This window comes from Atractosteus spatula, chromosome 8 (assembly GCF_055471065.1).
Source record: "Atractosteus spatula isolate fAtrSpa1 chromosome 8, fAtrSpa1.hap1, whole genome shotgun sequence".
Taxonomy (NCBI): Eukaryota; Metazoa; Chordata; class Actinopteri; order Semionotiformes; family Lepisosteidae; genus Atractosteus; species Atractosteus spatula.
The window spans coordinates 23,926,667-23,946,055 of record NC_142713.1 but is presented as its reverse complement, the minus strand read 5'-3'; the positions used below and the strand labels follow the sequence as shown (position 1 = coordinate 23,946,055).

The window sequence follows — 19,389 nt, the reverse complement described above, 5'->3', positions numbered from 1 at the left end:
AAGCTGCCGTATAATTACCTGGAGAAGGTTCTATTTCCACCTGCTGAGCTGGATCATAACGGTGCAACAAGCCAGACTCTTCAAGGGACTTAGAAATGTCTGGATCTCCATGGATTAGCTGTGCCACACCAAGTGAAGAATCTGGCTTTATTCCAGTAGCTGGTGCCTCTGGAGTCCACTGTTAGGAAGTTAGAATTCAAAATGTACAGTGGTGTGAAAAAGTGTTTGCCCCCTTCCTGATTTCTTATTTTTTTGCATGTTTCTCACACTGAAATGTTTCAGATCATCAAACAAATTGAAATATTAGACAAAGATAACACAAGTAAACACAAAATGCAGTTTTTAAATGAAGGTTTTTATTATGAAGGGAAAAAAAATCCAAACCTACATGGCCCTGTGTGAAAAAGTGATTGCCCCCCCGTTAAAACATAAATCAACTGTGGTTTATCACATCTTTGGAAAGCTGAGTTCAATTTCTCTAGCCACACCCAGGCCTGATTACTGCCACACCTGTTCTCAATCAAGAAATCACTTAAATAGGACCTGCCTGACAAAGTGAAGTAGACCAAAAGATCCTCAAAAGCTAGACATCATGCTGCGATCCAAAGAAATTCAGGAACAAATGAGAAACAGAGTAATTGAGATTTATCAGTCTGGAAAAGGTTATAAAGCCATTTCTAAAGCTTTAGGACTCCAGCGAACCACAGTGAGAGCCATTATCCACAAATGGCGAAAACATGGAACAGTGGTGAACCTTCCCAGGAGTGGCCGGCCAACCAAAATTACCCCAAGAGCACAGCGACGACTCATCCAGGAGGTCACAAAAAACCCCACAACAACATCCAAAGAACTGCAGGCTTCACTTGCCTCAGTTAAGGTCAGTGTTCATGACTCCACCATAAGAAAGAGACTGGGCAAAAATGGCCTGCATGGCAGAATTCCAAGACGAAAACCACTGCTGAGCAAAAAGAACATAAAGGCTCGTCTCAGTTTTGCCAGAAAACATCTTGATGATCCCCAAGACTTTTGGGAAAATACTCTGTGGACTGACGAGACAAAAGTTGAACTTTTTGGAAGGTGTGTGTCCCATTACATCTGGCGTAAAAGTAACACAGCATTTCAGAAAAGGAACATCATACCAACAGTAAAATATGGTGGTGGTAGTGTGATGGTCTGGGGCTGTTTTGCTGCTTCAGGACCTGGAAGACTTGCTGTGGTAAATGGAACCATGAATTCTGCTGTCTACCAAAAAATCCTGAAGGAGAATGTCCGGCCATCTGTTCGTGGCCTCAAGCTGAAGCGCACTTGGGTTCTGCAGCAGGACAATGATCCAAAACACACCATCAAGTCCACCTCTGAATGGCTTAAGAAAAACAAAATGAAGACTTTGGAGTGGCCTAGTCAAAGTCCTGACCTGAATCCAATTGAGATGTTGTGGCATGACCTTAAAAAAGCGGTTAAGGCTCGAAAACCCTCCAATGTGGCTGAATTACAACACTTCTGCAAAGATGAGTGGGCCAAAATTCCTCCACAGCGCTGTAAAAGACTCATTGCCAGTTATCGCAAACGCTTGATTGCAGTTGTTGCTGCTAAGGGTGGCCCAACCAGTTATTAGGTTTAGGGAGCAATCACTTTTTCACACAGGGCCATGTAGATTTGGATTTTTTGTTCCCTTAATAATAAAAACCTTCATTTAAAAACTGCATTTTGTGTTTACTTGTGTTATCTTTGTCTAATATTTCAATTTGTTTGATGACCTGAAACATTTCAGTGTGACAAACATGCAAAAAAATAAGAAATCAGGAAGGGGGCAAACACTTTTTCACACCACTGTAGATAACAAGATAAAATACACATATAAAAACATAAGGAAACAAATATGGAACTTGAAACATGTACAAATATTTACTCAGGGTGTTAAAAAATTATAGTACTGTTTTTATTTTAAACACTGATCATTTATTCATGAAGACAAATTTTCAGGAATTGGTCAATAAGTCCTGTCAGGATGGGGAGTTTCTCTTTGTCCTTCCAAGGTCTCTAGCAAACTAACATCCGCATGAATACATTACTGCAATGAAAAATGTTTTGAGTGGTATAAAAAGAATAAAAAACCAATTGTTAAAAACTTCATATTTTCAATTCCCGTTCCCCTTCTCCAAAAAGTAAATGAAAAGTTCATTATTCAGTGACACTTTCTAAATACTGTACTTTATGTACACCCCATCTTTCTTTCTAAATATAGAGAAATCCTTTAATATTCAGATAGACATTGTAGCCTCCCCCACACCATGCACAAGCTTAGACCTGCACAAAAGGAAAGAGGAAATCTTATTCTTAAAAATGTTAAACTAAAAACCAAAATTCAGTTATCCTGATGTCTGAGACATACTTTATCAATGACAGCATAAGCGTCAGAGGAACAAAAATAACAGTCACACTTAATCAATATAATATGCTTTGTGGATGAGCATCTTCCGACATGCTCAATAGTGCCTATGAAAGCAAATAATCACACAAGTTTAAAGTAAAGAGCAGTTAAACATTTACACAAGGGTAACAAAAAGTAGAAAAATCATGTATAAAAAAGCAGTAGAAAAAACAGAACTAAATACAGGTTTGTAGTAAATAATGCTTGTATACTTCCTGTGCTTTAAAAACAATTACTATAGTATAAACCAACCTCAGGCGCTACGTGGAGGTGAGTGAAGGCAGGGAATTCTCTGGTAGAACTAACTTTATCACAGCACACTAGACATTGAAATGTTGTTTCCTTAGACATACACCTATAACCTTAACCTTGTAGTGGGTTTTAAGCCTGGAGGCCTCTGAGTTGAAAACTTCAGTTTAATTTCAAAACCTCTGCATGTGGTCTGGATGTCTGTAGAGGCAAGTATTTATTATATAAAAAATGTTATTGTGCCTGATGGTGGACTGTTGTATTTAATGAAAGGTGATTGTGATTATTAAATTACATTCCAGTTCAAGGTCTGCCTAGTCATGGAGAACTATGGTATTAATGATAACTATGCATGGAGCTTTCACTTTAATCAGAAAACATAAAACAAATTAACAAACATATTTTTAATATACAGGTACCATACATAAATATTTTCAAGAGGGCTTATCATGTGTTCTTATTTAAATATTTAACACTTGAAGGACTGAAAAAACTAATTACATTTTTACATTACATATGAATAAGAAATATTCATATTCATACATATGAATAAGAAATATTGGAATACTGAATGCAGTATTAATTATTAAACATTTCAACGGCAAGTATGAAGACAAATCAAAAAAGGCTTATCAAAGTACAATGATGCATATGCTTAAGCCAGACCCAATTTTTAAAAAATATTTTTTAATGTAATTATCTTGTTTTCATTTATTAATTCACAAATTGCACCTACATATACATGTCTGGCAAACCTACAGTATACTACGACTTTAGAATATACAGTATCTTTTTGTTGTGAAAAAATACAACTACTGTATACCAAAACTCTAGTTATATCAATCACTTCTAGTCAACTGCTAAACCAGCAATAAGTCACTGAAGAAGCAACTGATATACTGAATTGAGCAAACTGATAAACACAGGATGTACTATAAAAATTCTATCTGTTTATTAAATGACTCACACCTATCCACCCCTCTCATCAGCCGAGGGGTTGGCTCATAGTCTCCCTAAAGATAGCTCAGTGCTTGTAGTAGTGGCTTCTATTGCCTTGTGTTCAACTGTATTCAAATCACAATTTGTAAACCAAAATGTTTGAATGTAATCCCTAACAGGGTCATACTAAGTAAAGTGTATCTTAACCTTTATAGTTTTTGGATGCGTACTCAGTCCACATGTTCTGTGTTCAATATACAGTACTCTATATGCACCTTTGAATTGTTTGCTGCAGAACATGGTTTTGGGATTAAGGGTCACGTTCCTCATCCTGTCATAAATGTTATCTATAAAAAGTATTTTTGAAAAAGACAAAAAAATGTAAGTTTTAGGCATTCATATACCGTTAATACATCATTAAAATTTGTAGAAACAATGTGACAGAACTTAACTGCACTTTTTAATTTCATGAATTTGGTCTGAAAATACAACAAGGCCTTTTTCACAGACATAGATAATGGGAATTATTTGATTTTTGAATCCTACATTGTTTAGGCAGACTGACCTAAAATATTTCTTGCCATTTAAGGTCATCTCACTTTCCATTTGAATATAAATCTGGGAAGGGCAGAGATTGATCTGAAATTTACATTTATAATGTGCAAATATTTAAGCTTATTCAAGTTAATATGAAAAAAGGGAATTTAATATTGTGTCTGTAGATTTACATTTTACCTTGAAGGGAACAGCACACAGCAGTTTGTCATCAGCAAGCAGTAGCTGGCGAGAATACTCCCAGGTGAACCAGATATCATGTGTGATCAACTTCCACAGTAAGTCAAACACCTAGGAAACAAATCAAGAACACCCTCAAAGCATAGACTACAGTGTAATTTCCAATGAAACAAGACCATTCTAGCTTTTCATTTAAACATTTTTATAGTTTCAGACACCACTTTAGCACTTGCACAGAATAATAATAATTAATAATAATTCCTTACACTTTTATACTGTAGCGCTTTACTGAATGCTCCACAGGTAATGGGGATCCCCTCCACCACCACCAATGTGCAGCATCCACCTGGATGATGCGATGGCAGTCATAGTGCGCCAAAACGCTCATCACACACCAGCTATCAGTGGGGAGGAGAACAGAGTGATGAAGGCAATTCATAGATGGGGATTCTTAGGAGGCCATAATTGGTAAAGGCCGCTGGGAAATTTGGCCAGGACGCTGGGGTTACACCCCTACTGTTTTCGAGAAGCACCCTGGGATTTTTAATGTCCACAGAGAGTCAGGACCTTGGTTTTACGTCTCAAGGATGGCGCCTTTTTACAGTATGGTGTCCCATCACTATACTGGGGCATTAAGACCCACACAGACCACAGGGTGAGCGACACCTGCTGGACCCACTAATACCTCTTCCACCAGCAACCTTAATTCTTAATTTTTCCCAATAGTACTGACCAGGCTCACACCTGCTTAGCTGGTTTACTGCCAGTTGCCAGAGTAATATGGCTGCTGGCAACATAATCCAGCAGTTTACTTTAATTCATACACAGAAGCAAAAAAAAACTTATTCAAATTGGAAGCTCACAAACTTTTTATATGGACTGTTTTCTCAGTACTTAAGCAACGTAAATATGTGAATTTGTGCTGTATAGTTAAGTCCACTACACACATGCTATACAGTAGTTGTACTGTACTTTCATTAGTTAAGCAAGAACTACACTTTATTAATCAATGCTGACTAGAATTTACTTCTAAATATTGTTTCTACTGCATAAATACAATAAAAGCATATAATAAAATTAAGATTTATTGGCCTATAATCAAGGGACCCTTTGGCACAGTGCTTAGCATTGTTGCCTTGCAGTGCTGGGGACCTTGATTTAGTTCCTAGCATGGTATCTGTATGGAGTTTTCATTTGTATGTTTTCGCCATGTTTCTGTGGGTTTCTTCTGGGTTCTCCAGTTTCCACCCACAGTCCAAAGACATACTGGTAGGTTAATTGATTCCTGGGAAAACTGGTCCCTGTGTGAGTGTGTGCATGTTTGCATCTGTGCATGCCCTGTGATGGACTGGCTTTTCTCATCCATGGTATCCTGCCCTGTGCCCATTGCTTGCTGGGATAGGCTCCAGCTCCCCCACAATCCTGTATTGAATAAAGTGGTCAGAAAATGGATGAATGGATGGAGTGGTACTGTACTAGTACCAAAATACTTCTGCCTCTTCCAAAATACTTCTGTACTAATAAAAACTTGTACAAACACTGCCTAAGACTAGATGTTAATTTCTTCCCCACTTAGTCTCATTTAGCACATTAGCCATTTCCTTTTCATTGTCTAGAAGTTCCCCCTGATTTTTTAGGATATGGTACATATTTCTTCATCCTTTACTGTTAATATAATCTGGACCTTTCTAATAAGTCTTACCAATGCAATTCACTGTACTCTCTTTTTCTTTAACTGGACCCTGTTGCTGTTTAATAATTTTATTAAGCATTTTCTTTTATATTTTTCCTAATCAATTTGTTAAACCATTAAGGATATTATTTTTAAAGTTTTAGCTCTACTCACTCTTGTGATAAGTCTTTTTTCTGTACTTCAAACACAGTCGTTTTAAACTGTTTCCGTCCTTTCTCCGCCAAATTCATTTGACTTTTCCTTTGTCTCATTCCTCTTCAAAATTTGCTTTCTTGAAATTTCAAAGTTTCTAACCGTACCGGAACTTTATACTACTTCGTCTTGATTGGAATTTAACTGTATATACGGTGCAGTACATTGAGACATAACTTCAAAGATTTGTGAAAGCATGAGACTTGCTTCCCAGCCACGTTATCAAAGTTAATACCCTGTCTTCTGCATGAGTTCACATGAGATTTTCAGATCAATTAGTTATTAGACACCAAATGTGCTAGATAGACCAACTGGCCTGTCCTAATTTCCATTGTTTCTTAAGCTCTTATGTAAATGGTTACTTTCTCAGCAGTAGTTCCTAAACAGAGCTACATTTTAGGGGAAGTAGTTTATAGCTTTAACCACAGTAGCTACTGTACCTCAAAGCTGATTCTCCAACAAGTAATTATTTTTCTGTTTTTCAAGAATTTTATAGTTTTTGGTTTGAGTGATTTAATGAACTTTCTCATTTCTGTTACATTGGCAGCAGCACATAAAGAGGATATCATACATAACGAAATAGAATTCAATTTATCAAAAAATTAATCAGATGTGACCACATGACAACATTTATTAATCTTCTCTGTTTAGATTTTATAAAGTTATTTTTGGAGTAATCCATTTCTCCAATCTCCTTTATACAGTATATCATTGCCTAAACTTTTGTCATATGTAATCAGATACAAACTTACAAATACAGTACTTCATTGAACAAATGAAATGCTCTTCATCCTACAGTACAAAAATAAATTAAGGAAAGAATTACCTGTAAATTGTAGCCTTAATGTTCAGCTTTGTAAATAAAATAGCTTCATTTATTTTTGGCATGTTATGACTTAACATCAAAAGTCTCAACCAGAATTATAATAATAATTATAATAATATTATATAATATAATTTTTAAATGTCACATACAAATATTCTCAAACATTTTCAAGATTAGAAAAACACTGATTTTTAGGGGGAAGCTAGTAAAATTTAAACAAATGTTTTCTTTTTAATTTCAGTTTTTTTAATCTAGTACAAAAGTCCCTCTGTATGTTTTGCAATATGATGTAATTCCTCAGCTAAACAGATTTATGAACAATATTGCATGTGTTTATTTTTGATGCCTTTGAAGAGTTTTGGATCATCTTGTTTTTGAGCAAGATGTCCCTGGGATTTAACTACAGCACCCAGGGATATTTTATCTACAGAAATCTATGCTTAATTGGATAGATAAAAAACACTAAATTCCTGCAACAGACACTCACCATCATTTTCTTTCCAATGGTGATGATAAAGATTAGAAGGATTAATATTGGAATTAATAGTGATATTCTAAAACAGTTAAAATCCTAGCATAATTTATATGCCAATATCTGTTTTGGTGCTGTTAGTTTTGCTTTTTCTATGAATGAATCTGTACTGGTGTGTAATGCAGCATTTGTTGAGAGCAACCAGGAGTCCCAGCATCCGATTGAACTAAAACAGAATATACTGCGCAGTCACTTGCCACAAGCTCCAGTCTCAGCTGCATTGAATAGCTATTTTTAACTGAGTAACCATAGAGAGCACAAATTTGTTTTTTTACAATCTGTGGGTATAGAAGGGCAGATCACTTGGGATTGATCTTCTCGACACAACAACCTTGACTGAAAACTCAGGCTGGGCTCAGCCAAGCAAGTCTCATTGCCACTATTCTCTGATCAAGCTAAGGATAAAAAAACTCTTTATACAGCAGGACTGGAGAAACTTTGTTCTGTTTCATCACCTTCACTAGCAAGTAATTTGTGCTTGTGTTGTGGAGCGCACACATACCCCTAAGGTCATGGAAAAAGAAAAATATGCATTTTTTTCCACTTGGGTGTAAATATGCATAATAGGGGTGGGAACTTTGTTTTGTTGCTGTGGGTGGCCAACATTTCTTTTGTGGATGAGAAGAACACTTCAAGAGGGGAGAGTTACCAAACTTCTTTGTTCAGTAGAGCAATGTTTTTCATTACCTAGAGAGATGGAGCGTAGCATATGGGAGAAAATATTTTAGAGGTTCTGGATGTGTCCTAGAGATCAACATCTTAAAGGAACAGGTAAAGGAAAGAGATGCAATGTGTAGGCTGTGGAGCCTTCGACACCTGAAGAAGACTCCACAGCTGAAACATTGTCTCTTTTCTTTTCAGCAAGAAATAAACCTCTACCTGTTCATTTGCAGCCAACACATGCTGAAGCAGCTCCCTACTTGAACTTCAACAACGATTTAAGCTGTGCCTCAGTCCCACTGGTTTCCCACTGGCACCAGGTATAAGACATAAGAAGTCACTACATGCCCTTCTCTCTAGAATGTCATGAATTTTAAAATTACCTAAATATTTTTAAAATGTTTATTATTGTCATTAAAGTTGATTCCTGTTAATTCCCTAGTGAAATTTAATTATAATAATAATTAGACTAAAAATCATTAGTAAAATCAGTTATTCATATCGAACAGTTTCTCATGCAAACTGAGGCTGAACAATAGTGCTACACTAAGGCCCCAGATCCCAGGTATAGTGGAGACTACCTCTGGTTTACTTTCTGTACATACATGTTTGGGTTTTTTTGTGGTAGCTATTGCATAGCAGTTGATGATGTCATGTTCAGGGATGACTCCTGCCTTCTTGAGCTCATCCACAAACCACTCCACTCTGGTAATGACCTGCTGTTGGGTGAGTCCATCCATGCTTTGCATCCTTCTTACTGTTTTCCCAGTATAACCTATAGAACATAGGCAGTTAGTTCTATCTCGTGACACAATACTCTTTTAATCATTTCTTTATAAATATGTAAAGTGGATTTCCTTTTATTTTCTTTTTAATGTTATCCTGTAAGTTTGGTTTTACGTTATACAACAGAACAAGCTTGATTATACTATAAACCTTAGAAATACAAAAAAATAAAAATAAAAAAGCCATCTGTGGTAATAAAATATTGAACACAGAATCAGTGAATTATGTAAGTTTTATATACTGTATATTTCCTTTATATATAAATCACATATGTACACCATTAATGATACTATAAGACTAAAGCAAATGTTAAAAATTACAGATAAAGTGAGAATGTGACAAACTACTGACAAATGTTACATGACCATAGATTACTGTGCACTGCCACCTAGCCACAGTGCAATGCATTCTCTTTTCAGTGACCATGAACTGAAAATGAATCAATTGAAGATAATTTTATTCGTGATCGATTGTTTCCCTGTGCATGCATTTTGATATTATCAATTATCCTGCCAAGAATAGTCATGTGAGAAATACCTGATCATGACCACGTAGATCACGTTTTCATTGAGCATTTAACTTTCTTAGGTTATGAAATAAAGTGTTAAAATTACAAAAACCTAAAAATGTATATTACAAATTCAGTGCTATATTTAATAGTACTTGCACGATGTAGTACAATATATCCATACCATATATACTATGCAGTATAGTAGTTTGAACATTATACATTAGTGAGATACCACATTTTACCTTTGACTTCAATCACTTATTGTTAATGAAAAAGTTACAATAGTATTTACTCTTAAATAGATGACTAATCATATACGAAGGAAACAAGCACACAAACTGCAGTACAACCCTGTTAATCTAAAATATTTCAAATAAAGCAATAAAAAAGTTGTTTTTAATGCTTTTATAAAGAATATAAGAACTTACTTTCCAAAAGATCTTTCAAATTTGTGTCAGTGAAGAGATCTTTAACCACATTGTTGACATGGTGGCCAGATTCCAACAGACGTATATTAGCCCATGAAGTAAATCCATTTATTTTAGATAGGAAAGCCATCTGAGCGTTTTTTTTTTATGCTAACAGAATTATCTGGAAAAACACAAATTCAGTTTTATGGGTAATTTATTTTAAGGTACATTTATTACAAGGGTGCAAGAGCTTGAAAAAGTGGAAAAAAAAAACAGAAAAGGCATAGCTTAACATCATTATATGCCCTTAAAGATCTCCAGATAGGTAAAGGTGTAATATTAATAATTACATAACAGTTTTCCTGGATGTTTATATCCTGTTTTATTTGTGCAAAATCCTGCATTCCAGGTTGTAACTTTGAAGGATTTACAAATATGCAGATGCATTAATCTAGAGAACCAGCATAAAGTATGAAACTTGAAAGATTCATGACAGGCATTTTGAAGATATTTTGACATTTATTTTGACCTGAAAATTTACACCAAAAGCAACAGATGGATGTCATACTCATTTATTCATATTTTCAGAAAAAAACAGGGTATATATTCTAATAAAATAAATAAATGAAAGACCTCAAGCTCAGTACAACATATCCTATAATTTATTCTAACAGGATTTTCAAGTTACGTCAGTACAGATGTAAGCTTTTTAACAGTAGGTTAACTATCTTCCACCTTCAGAAGGTGCTTGTCTGTACCTTACATTTATTACATTTACTTACATTCAACTTATAAAAGTCTCAAGCTGTGTAGCTGAATATCTCCATGCCTTGGGGATTTACCATCTGTAGCAAAAGTCATAAGTTGTTACCTAGTTACACTGTTGTAAATATCAAAGGTTCTTTTATATGTAACGATACTTCCTTTCAAACGTACTGTATCACATTGCATACTTACCAATGTCCCTCCCATTAAAGAACTGATATCATCTCAACTTTTGTTTCCCTCCTAATGCAAGATTCCTGTGTTTTCCTAAGCACAGCACCATTTTGTTTGTTGTCTCCATAGCAACTTCTTTTCTGCAGACTGCTTGGTGCAAAACAGCTTACAACATTTTTCATGCACTGTCCAGAAACATTATGTTTTTGTTCTCCAGAAAGGCAGAACTATTCTAATAAACACATCGATCATTTCCTTTTTCTTACTTTTAAATTATTATTCATGCACCTATAGTCATACTTTCTGTGTCCTTATCCGAGGCTGGAAAGTACATTTGTAGAGTCTTGTTTCACAAGCTATTTTGCTTGGAAATAGCATGGACAGGTGTTAGAAGTTTAAAATATTTAAATTGTAAATAATTTTCAATTTCATTAATGCAGCATTGACAATAGGGAAAAAAACCTGCCAAACCTAAAATGACTTACAATGCTATACAATACTGATTTTTTGTCCAAAAATAAATAAGTCAACTTAGACATTGTTATGCATCACAGTAGCAGTAAAGATATTATTTAGAAATATTGTGCAGTCACTGAGCATTCGAATCACCCTCAATTCAATGCAGGCAAAGGAGAGCCATGAAGTGGGCAGACAGTAGACACTGATACTAAACTCAAGTCTTTCTTTGTAACGACTTGAGGTAAAGACACCCAAATATAATATCATAAGCTCAGAAGTGAATGGTCAAGCTAGACTAGCTCAGTATTTTAGAGGCTTGGCCATCATAAGGCTACTTAACTCTAACAATGATGATCTTGCTATGTTAGAGGCTGCCATTTTTTACAGACTAGATTGCAGTTGTTTTGGCATTCTCCTTGAAATACAGTAACATATCAGCCAATTTAAATCTGAAGAGACCTTCAGAAAAGGGGTCTATTTTATTTTAAGAAATATTAGTTTCCTTCTCAAGACATACATCAGACAAAGTACTTTTTGTTTTGTTTTCATGTACTACTTGTTATAGGAATAAACATTCCCTTCAGTTTAGTAGTAAAACTTTTTTTTCCAGGATTGGGCATTTTAGAAGAATGCCTTTCCTTTTAAATTCAATCTTGGTTTTGTAAATCTTTTAGTATGACTGACCTGCGATGCAGAGCAGCAGAGTCGGTGTTGATCTACTGTGGTTGGATTCCCTCTACTGCACAACAATATACAGTTACAGAAACAAGCACTCTCAGTTCTAGCATTGTTATTTTTCTATAGTATAATAAGTAGTTTGGCAAGCTTATTAAACTTAATCATCCGAGCAAGCATTGTTTAGTTTAATTCTTTAAATAAAGGGGGTTGGAGTTCTAATTTCTACACCTCTACAGATATCTGCAGAACTAAACATTTACTCTTAATCTTAGTCTTAAAAAGTTAATTCCCTAGAAAGTGTCTAGGAGCTGGGCTCTGTTCAATACCTATAAAAGATTGACAGATGGGTACATATATAAAATGTGGTGCACAATATATTTCAAAATTATATTTTTGGAATACAGAGAGAAGAAATTCTTCTGCAAGTGTACTTACATTTATACTTCTATGCCATTCTACTTAGAGTCTGAGGCTTATAGAGCATGTGACTGTATAGCACTTCCTTTCATTTGGCTGTTGTCAGCTATCAGCCCAGTTCTTTTCATTTTCAACTTTTGATAAAAAAAAACAGAGAGACCTAATGAAAAAGTCATGTTGTAATAGTTTTGTTTTTAGTTAAATGTGCTCATATAGCAGATGAAAATCGTATTTGTACAGTCAGGTACTGATAACAGTGTGCCTAAATTTCAAGGTTTCCTTTATAAAAGCCACTTCCTGTAGCCAAGGAAACATGCTGACTCAAGAACACTATTGATCCATAACCCTGCTCATATGGAATATTCTCATCGCATCATGAGCACAGACAGCACGGGAAGATGACAATTAATACAAAGGTCATAAGCCACAGTATATGAGAGTTCTTCCACTTCAAGCACCAGAAATACCAGAAATATAATGTTACAAAAAACATTTGTACAGTATATGTTCTGAAAGCCAAAATTTGTTTCTATAAAAACAAGACTGAGGGATTTGCAGAAGAATTGAAAAATTTAAAAAATAAATCATTATTTGCTAACACAATGTCGAAACCTAAATTGCCTATATTGTGACTAGTTTAATCTCAGTTGCCAAAGAACAGAAAAACAAAAAACGATTTTTGCACAAACGTTGAATTTAAAACCAGCTGCATTGTACTCTTACCAGAATAGAAAATATAAGGATGACTTGTTTTCTCTTCACAAAAAAAGGAAAAACACACGTCAGTCTATAATTCAGTACTTGATCACAAATATGTTCATTTCCCAACTTTTTTAGCAAATCTGTAGACTAAGATTTTGTTTCTGTTGTTTCACAGATTGAAAATATACACAGTTGTAAAACATACAACTTGGGACCCAAGTGTACAGAAACAAAGGTAATTTCTTAACTATTTCTAAGTGTAATTGATCTCTGCCCCAATACTCTCATTTATTTTTACCCTGAACAGAAGGGTGGATTATTCAAATGTTTAAAGTGACAGCAGCAAATGGTCTTCTGACCTGGTGCATCACCATTCAACAAAACACAATGTCTTCATGGCCCAGGATATTTTTAGGGTGGCTTACAATCATGAATCAGCATTTCATCGGCTATTGATCACAGTTTTGTAGAGCATATACAGAATAGCCACAATAGTCAGCTGAAACTGACTATTGAAACTTTGTGGTTCTGCCATTGCATTGATACAATCTTGTTCTCAACATTCACGTTAACCTACAGTGCTGCCTTCAGAAGGTATCCATTCCCTTTAGATTTTTTAATCTAATATAATAATTTGTTATGTAGCAAACTGAAATAGACACTTTAAGAGATTTCTTTTGGTTACAGATCTATAACAGTAAGGCATTATTATGCTTTCCATAGCGACATGTTTTGGATTGGTTGTGTATGAAGGCTGTTCAGATCTGGTCACTTTTAATTGATTACCTACCTCATTTCAACTCTTTTGCCCTTCGCTGTAATTGAGAACAATGAGGGACAGCTTTCCCAAACACAACAACGATTTCTTGGAATGCATTTACTCTTCCCTGCACACAAATTGCACATAAAATGTGTTGGCCACATTCTGCTTAAACATTGAAAAGTCCTTCATTCAAAGATATCAGAAAGAATAGAAATGCATTCATTATACATGGTCGAGAACGCATATTATAAGGAGGACTGATTTTGGCACAGCTATATTTAGGAAGGCACAGACAGGTTACAGGAAAATAATATTATGATCATGGAAACATGCATGTAATGTAGTTTTAGCTACCTCAATACAGAAGCTTATAAATGCCATATTAATCAGCAGACTATAAATTTGACTTTTTAGTAAAATAATCATTTACTTACTGTAGAATTAGAGCTTTTCAGGGGTAATCTGTTGTAGCTAGTTTTTAACTGAACTTTCTAGCTAGTTTTTCAGAGTATATAGTTATTTTCATAGTATAGAATACTTACTGTAGGTAAACTTTCTGTAGTGTGATACATCTGTTCTTTGGTACTGACAGTAAACAGCTTCGTGGCAGTTTTTCATACTTTGTCCTTCTGATCCACAACCAGCGTAAGGCCTTGTACCTTACGTTCATGCAAAACGCTCTCTGTCACGGCTTGTTTTACTCTGGTGATCTGTAGGAACAATACACCCTGTACAAAACATCAACCTGCCAATTTAATGATATGTTCCTTTTGAGTATTTCTAACATCTTTCCTTCACAGTTTTCTCCTCAATGTAAATGGTAGCACCATCATTTCCTTTATGCAATGATGTATGCATCTTACAATTATCTGCTTAGTTACAACAAATCCTATTGGCCAAGTGAAAAAATTGATGCAGAAAATGTTTTTCAGAAGGAAAGAGAATTCATTTTGCTCACATCTTATACATATATTGGATTTTTCAGGAATTCCCTTAAAATCAGGTAATTTGTGAGCTCTGAGCCAAAACTGTAGTCCTAATTATTAGTGTATATGCAAGTGATAAAAATCAATATAATCTTTTAAACAGTCACAGTCTTAGGATGTGAAATGACCCATTTTTAAATGAATTTAGAGAAGAAGAGAAGGAAGGCACTGATCTTTGTGATTATTGTGACCTGGGTTATTTCTGATACCCAACTTAACACAATTGGGTTTACTCATTTCCTGAACATGTTTACAATAATTTTGTATGAATTATTGCAATTATTGTAAATGGTGATCTTGAAAAAAAACTTGCAAAACTTATATACTGTAGCTTTAAATATTATTTAATAAATGCTAAAATATTGCTAGAATATAATATACAGAGTTACAACAATAGTTAATTTTAATTCAGGACTTGTTGTAGTGTATGTAAAGATAATCATTTTTAGGTAGGTTTTTATAGACAAGCACTTAAGCTGTAAGCCTTATTACTTTTGCTCCACTGTGAATGAGAATCACATACTAAACATCAAATGCAACACAATATACCTTATACATTAACATCTACTGCTCCACTTCACTTTGCTATTCTGTCTTCTGCCAAGTAAAAAGCTCAGACATTACTTTCATACCATTAAAAGCCAAAATAGCTGAAAGAAAAAAATTCTCAGTTCTTCAAAGTAGATCAAGATCATGGCAAATATGAGGCCAACCAGTGTACAATACATAGGTTTTCTTTTTAATTCTGCATTTTTAGTTATGAAGATATTATATACAAAAGAATATAATATGGTACAAATTTCACTGACGATATTTCCTTCAAGTGTTATGTTATATTTTTGCAAAAGGAATTAAACCAAGAAAAAGTTAAATGACAGGCTCATATTTATCCCATTTTCCCTAAAAGTTCACAAAGCACACTGCATCAATTTAGTTTGTCCACATTTTAATCCCAAATTATTTGCTGTCCTTGACATTGTCCTGAATTTTCTGAAGCAAGTAATCCATCTGTAAATTTAAGTTTGGCTGGCCTTTTTTAGTCTTTTTTCTTAATATCTGGTAAGTCTGAATTTTCTTTTGTCGGTAAATCCTTAGAGCTTCTTCTCTTTGTTGTTTGTTCTTCTCTGCTTCCTGTAAGGCCAAAAAGAGCGAGAAAACCAATACAGATTATACACCTTCATCAGATACAATTATATCACTTCCGGCCTCTGTAATTAGTATTTTTCCCATAGTCTTTATCATATCTCCCAGTGTTATAGAATTGGTGAGGCAACATCAACCTTGAGAATTTAAATTACGACATCCATAAGCAACAACAAATGATTAGGCAACTAGGTAAAACTACAGGTGGCACAGCTGGTAGATTCTGAAGACATGTAATGTCCAGCCGACACCTTATAGTTCCTTGGAACTTCAGGAGGAACTTTAGTCCCTAAGCCATTTTTACAGATATCAGCACTGAGTTCAATATGCCCAAGCCATGAGAAAATGAAAATAGAGGTCTCTCACAATCCTTTCATTATCCCCACGAAACATGCTCAAGTTATGGGTGATGAGTATCATATTTAGGAATTCCTTGCAGAATGCAAACTGGACCATTTTAAAACAGGTTCCCCCTTTTAAAAGATACAAAATGATCATGAGTATAAGAAAGCAGGCAATGATGTAGAAAATTCCAGACATATGTCAGAAAGTGAGACAACTATTCGTTACAGAAATGCTCTTAAATTCAGATGTTTTTTTTCTGCATGGTAAGATTAAGCTAATCTCATTTTTCATTAAATTCATCCATCCAACCATTTTCTAATCACTTTATCCAATTCAGATTTGGGGGGCAGCTGGAGCCTATCCCGAAAAGAAATGGGCACAAGGCAGGATCGTCCCTGAAAGGGATGCCAGCCCATTGCAGGGCACACACAGAAATAAACACAAACTCACAACAGGGCCAAGTTTTCCAGAAGCCAATTAACCTGTCAGCATGTCTTTGGACTATGGGTGGAAACCGGAGCACCCAGGGGAAACCCACATGAGTAAGGGGAGAACATATAAACTCATAGCAGGGAGTACACTCTGAATAGAACCCAGGCCTCTAACAAAATAACCAAAATGATACAGTGGCTTCTAGAAATATTTAGACCCTTGCAGTTTAAATATTTTGTTGCTTTAAAGCTTGCAGTCCTGACAATTAAATAATTATGTTTTACATTTCACTGCTACTTTGCATTTGGCATGACTTTTGTCTTAACTGAATTTTAAAATATTTTCACCTAGAACTAAAGAACATAACAGAAAACTCGTCTATTGAAAAGTGTAACACAACACAGTTTACCTTAATGCAAATTAAATGATAAATAGTGGTGTATTATAAAAGATACATAAAATAACAATCTGCTGTTTGTAGGAGCTAAAAACTGTCTTGTCTTCTAAATGACACATATAATATGATGTCAGCTATCCACTATAATTTCGGTTCTGACTGAAATCTCTCACAAGAGCCACAAGACACCTCTCCAGATTCACTAGTTATCATCTGTACTAAGACGAACAGTATAGATGCATTGATGGTATGATGAACAAGAGCATCATGCCGCACCACAGAACAGTGTAAAATTAGCTGCAATTCAGCCCCCAAATTATTAAACAAATATTCTCACATTAGTGTGTTCTTATTTGTGCTTCTCTTTGTATGTCAGATAACAATGAATTATGGGAAAACACTAGTGTGGTGACAGTGCTTGTTGATATGAGGGCTAACTGGGAAATGTTTGTACAGGAGTATGATGACACTAGCAAACAAATATTCTGTCTGTACAGAAATGCATTCTCAACACTTAGAAGGATAAAATGACAACATCCAACATGTAAACTACAAACCGAATACACTACAAAAATATACCAGAATAGATCCCCTTAGTCCATTTGTTCCAGAATATCTGTACTAGTATCAGTACATGTAATGATCACTGACATCATGGACAAATCATCACTCCACCCCCAAGAAGTCCTTACCGCTCTCTTTTTAGCACGTTTAGCCTGGATCATTTCATACTCTTCTTTTGTTTTTTGATAGGAGGTCTTCTTTTTGAATTTCTTTGGATTCAAACTATTTCTAAAAGTAGAAAAGAAGGAAATGAAAACACATACTGAGCGACACAATTAATTATTCTTAGAAGACCTAGGTAAATACAACACCTGGAAAAGAGTGACTGAATGTGAAAGCAAAAACATTGATATACATAACAATAGTATAAAGACAATAGTATATTTTTTTCCAGCTCACAGAAAATACTGGAAATCTATTGATCGGTCACTGTCATTTGGACAAATGCATCCAGTGTAACCATGAAGTCAACATGTAACTTAAAACCATCTTTGAATGCAGCTCAAAACAACATTTTATGAGAACTCAAACTTTCAGGCTGCTAGAGGAACAGGACATAGTTAAAAAAATGTACCTTTTTGACTCTTCGGGTGGAGTTCGGTCAGAAAAAGAATCCGAAGCACTAATATTAACGGTGCTTGGGTCAACTACAGACCCCTCATCCTCCGGCAACGTCTGTTCGGGAATTAATTTCTTTTTCCTTTCCTTCGCTTCCTTTTGAAGAGCCTCTTCCTCCGCCAAGTACAAGTGTTTCAGGTGGTCCGGGTAGCTCTCTGAATACTGCACTTCGCGCTGCGACTCAAGTTTTCTTTCCTTACGGAGTAGTTTTTTATATTCATATTGGACTTTCTGTTTTCTTCTGAAAGCAAAACCTTGTCCTGAGAAGAGGGGGAACCAAGACAAACTGACATCTCTTTTTGACTACATCTAGTACTTGTACACTACTTTATCATTTTCGTACACCCGTGATATATAAAATCTGAAACAAAAACCTGTATATTTCTGTATAGAAATAGTATGCAACACGACAGAAGCGCGAATGGCTATACATCACTCAACTATTAAAAAGAAACAAGAGACTTTATTATAAATTGGTTAATACCCATAAAAACTTTCACTTTGTCACGCAAATTATGTTTAAATATACAATGAAAAGCTGTCGGTAAACCACAGAATGATAAATGGTAAGATATCTTGCATATTTTTACTTACCTTCTCTCACGCTGCCTTCAAAAACCTTTGATTTGTCTGCGACCCATTTTCGTTTTTTTATAAAACCAGGGGAATGCCCATGTGATTTGACTGGATGGGTTTTCTGGAAATGGGCTTTTCTTTTTTCATTCTTTACATCAATCACAGATGCCATCATTCAGTTTACTGCTTTATAAATCTACTGTACTTTAGTAACCCACGTTTATTCACAGACAACGCGACTTCCTGTCGCATATTAAATACGTCACAAGAAGTGTTTAGACATTAATCAGCAAGTTAGAGCAATCGTACAATGACCGTATCCATGCTTGTTGTGGCAATACAAAATGTCTCCGAAGATCAGACGTGATGTGAACAACCAGCATGTCTTTCTAGTAGGGTCGTTTGA

The 19,389-nt window shown here is 35.1% G+C and overlaps 2 protein-coding genes across 2 annotated transcripts in view; both read right to left on the bottom strand.

Annotated features, from left to right (window-relative positions):
• Positions 1 to 10,121, bottom strand: part of LOC148829307 (uncharacterized) — a gene marked incomplete at its 5' end in the record, with an annotated part of 111,831 nt that extends 101,710 nt beyond the window's left edge. The window contains 4 exons of the mRNA XM_088922641.1: positions 19 to 178; positions 4,355 to 4,465; positions 8,863 to 9,032; positions 9,983 to 10,121. Coding sequence (XP_088778767.1) covers positions 19 to 178; positions 4,355 to 4,465; positions 8,863 to 9,032; positions 9,983 to 10,121 — 580 coding nt within the window. The remainder of the gene's footprint in view (positions 1 to 18; positions 179 to 4,354; positions 4,466 to 8,862; positions 9,033 to 9,982) is intronic.
• A 5,716-nt stretch (positions 10,122 to 15,837) lies between these two features.
• On the bottom strand, positions 15,838 to 19,222 carry ccdc59 (coiled-coil domain containing 59). Its single transcript, XM_088923595.1, has 4 exons — positions 19,002 to 19,222; positions 18,364 to 18,667; positions 17,918 to 18,017; positions 15,838 to 16,039 (listed from the first exon to the last, which is right to left on the bottom strand). Exons 1-4 carry the CDS (start codon positions 19,156 to 19,158, stop codon positions 15,866 to 15,868), a joined length of 735 nt encoding a protein of 244 aa, XP_088779721.1. The 5' UTR covers positions 19,159 to 19,222; the 3' UTR covers positions 15,838 to 15,865.
• Between the last annotated feature and the right edge of the window lie 167 nt (positions 19,223 to 19,389).

Bases quoted from the DNA above. Each gene is read 5' to 3' on its own strand.
- ccdc59 (XM_088923595.1), bottom strand. From the start codon at position 19,158: ATGATGGCATCTGTGATTGATGTAAAGAATGAAAAAAGAAAAGCCCAT. The intron at 18,668-19,001 runs GTAAGTAAAAAT...CCCTCTTCTCAG, and splicing joins TGAAGGCAGCGTGAGAGAAG to GACAAGGTTTTGCTTTCAGA. The intron at 16,040-17,917 runs GTAAGGACTTCT...TTGGCCTTACAG, and splicing joins AACGTGCTAAAAAGAGAGCG to GAAGCAGAGAAGAACAAACA.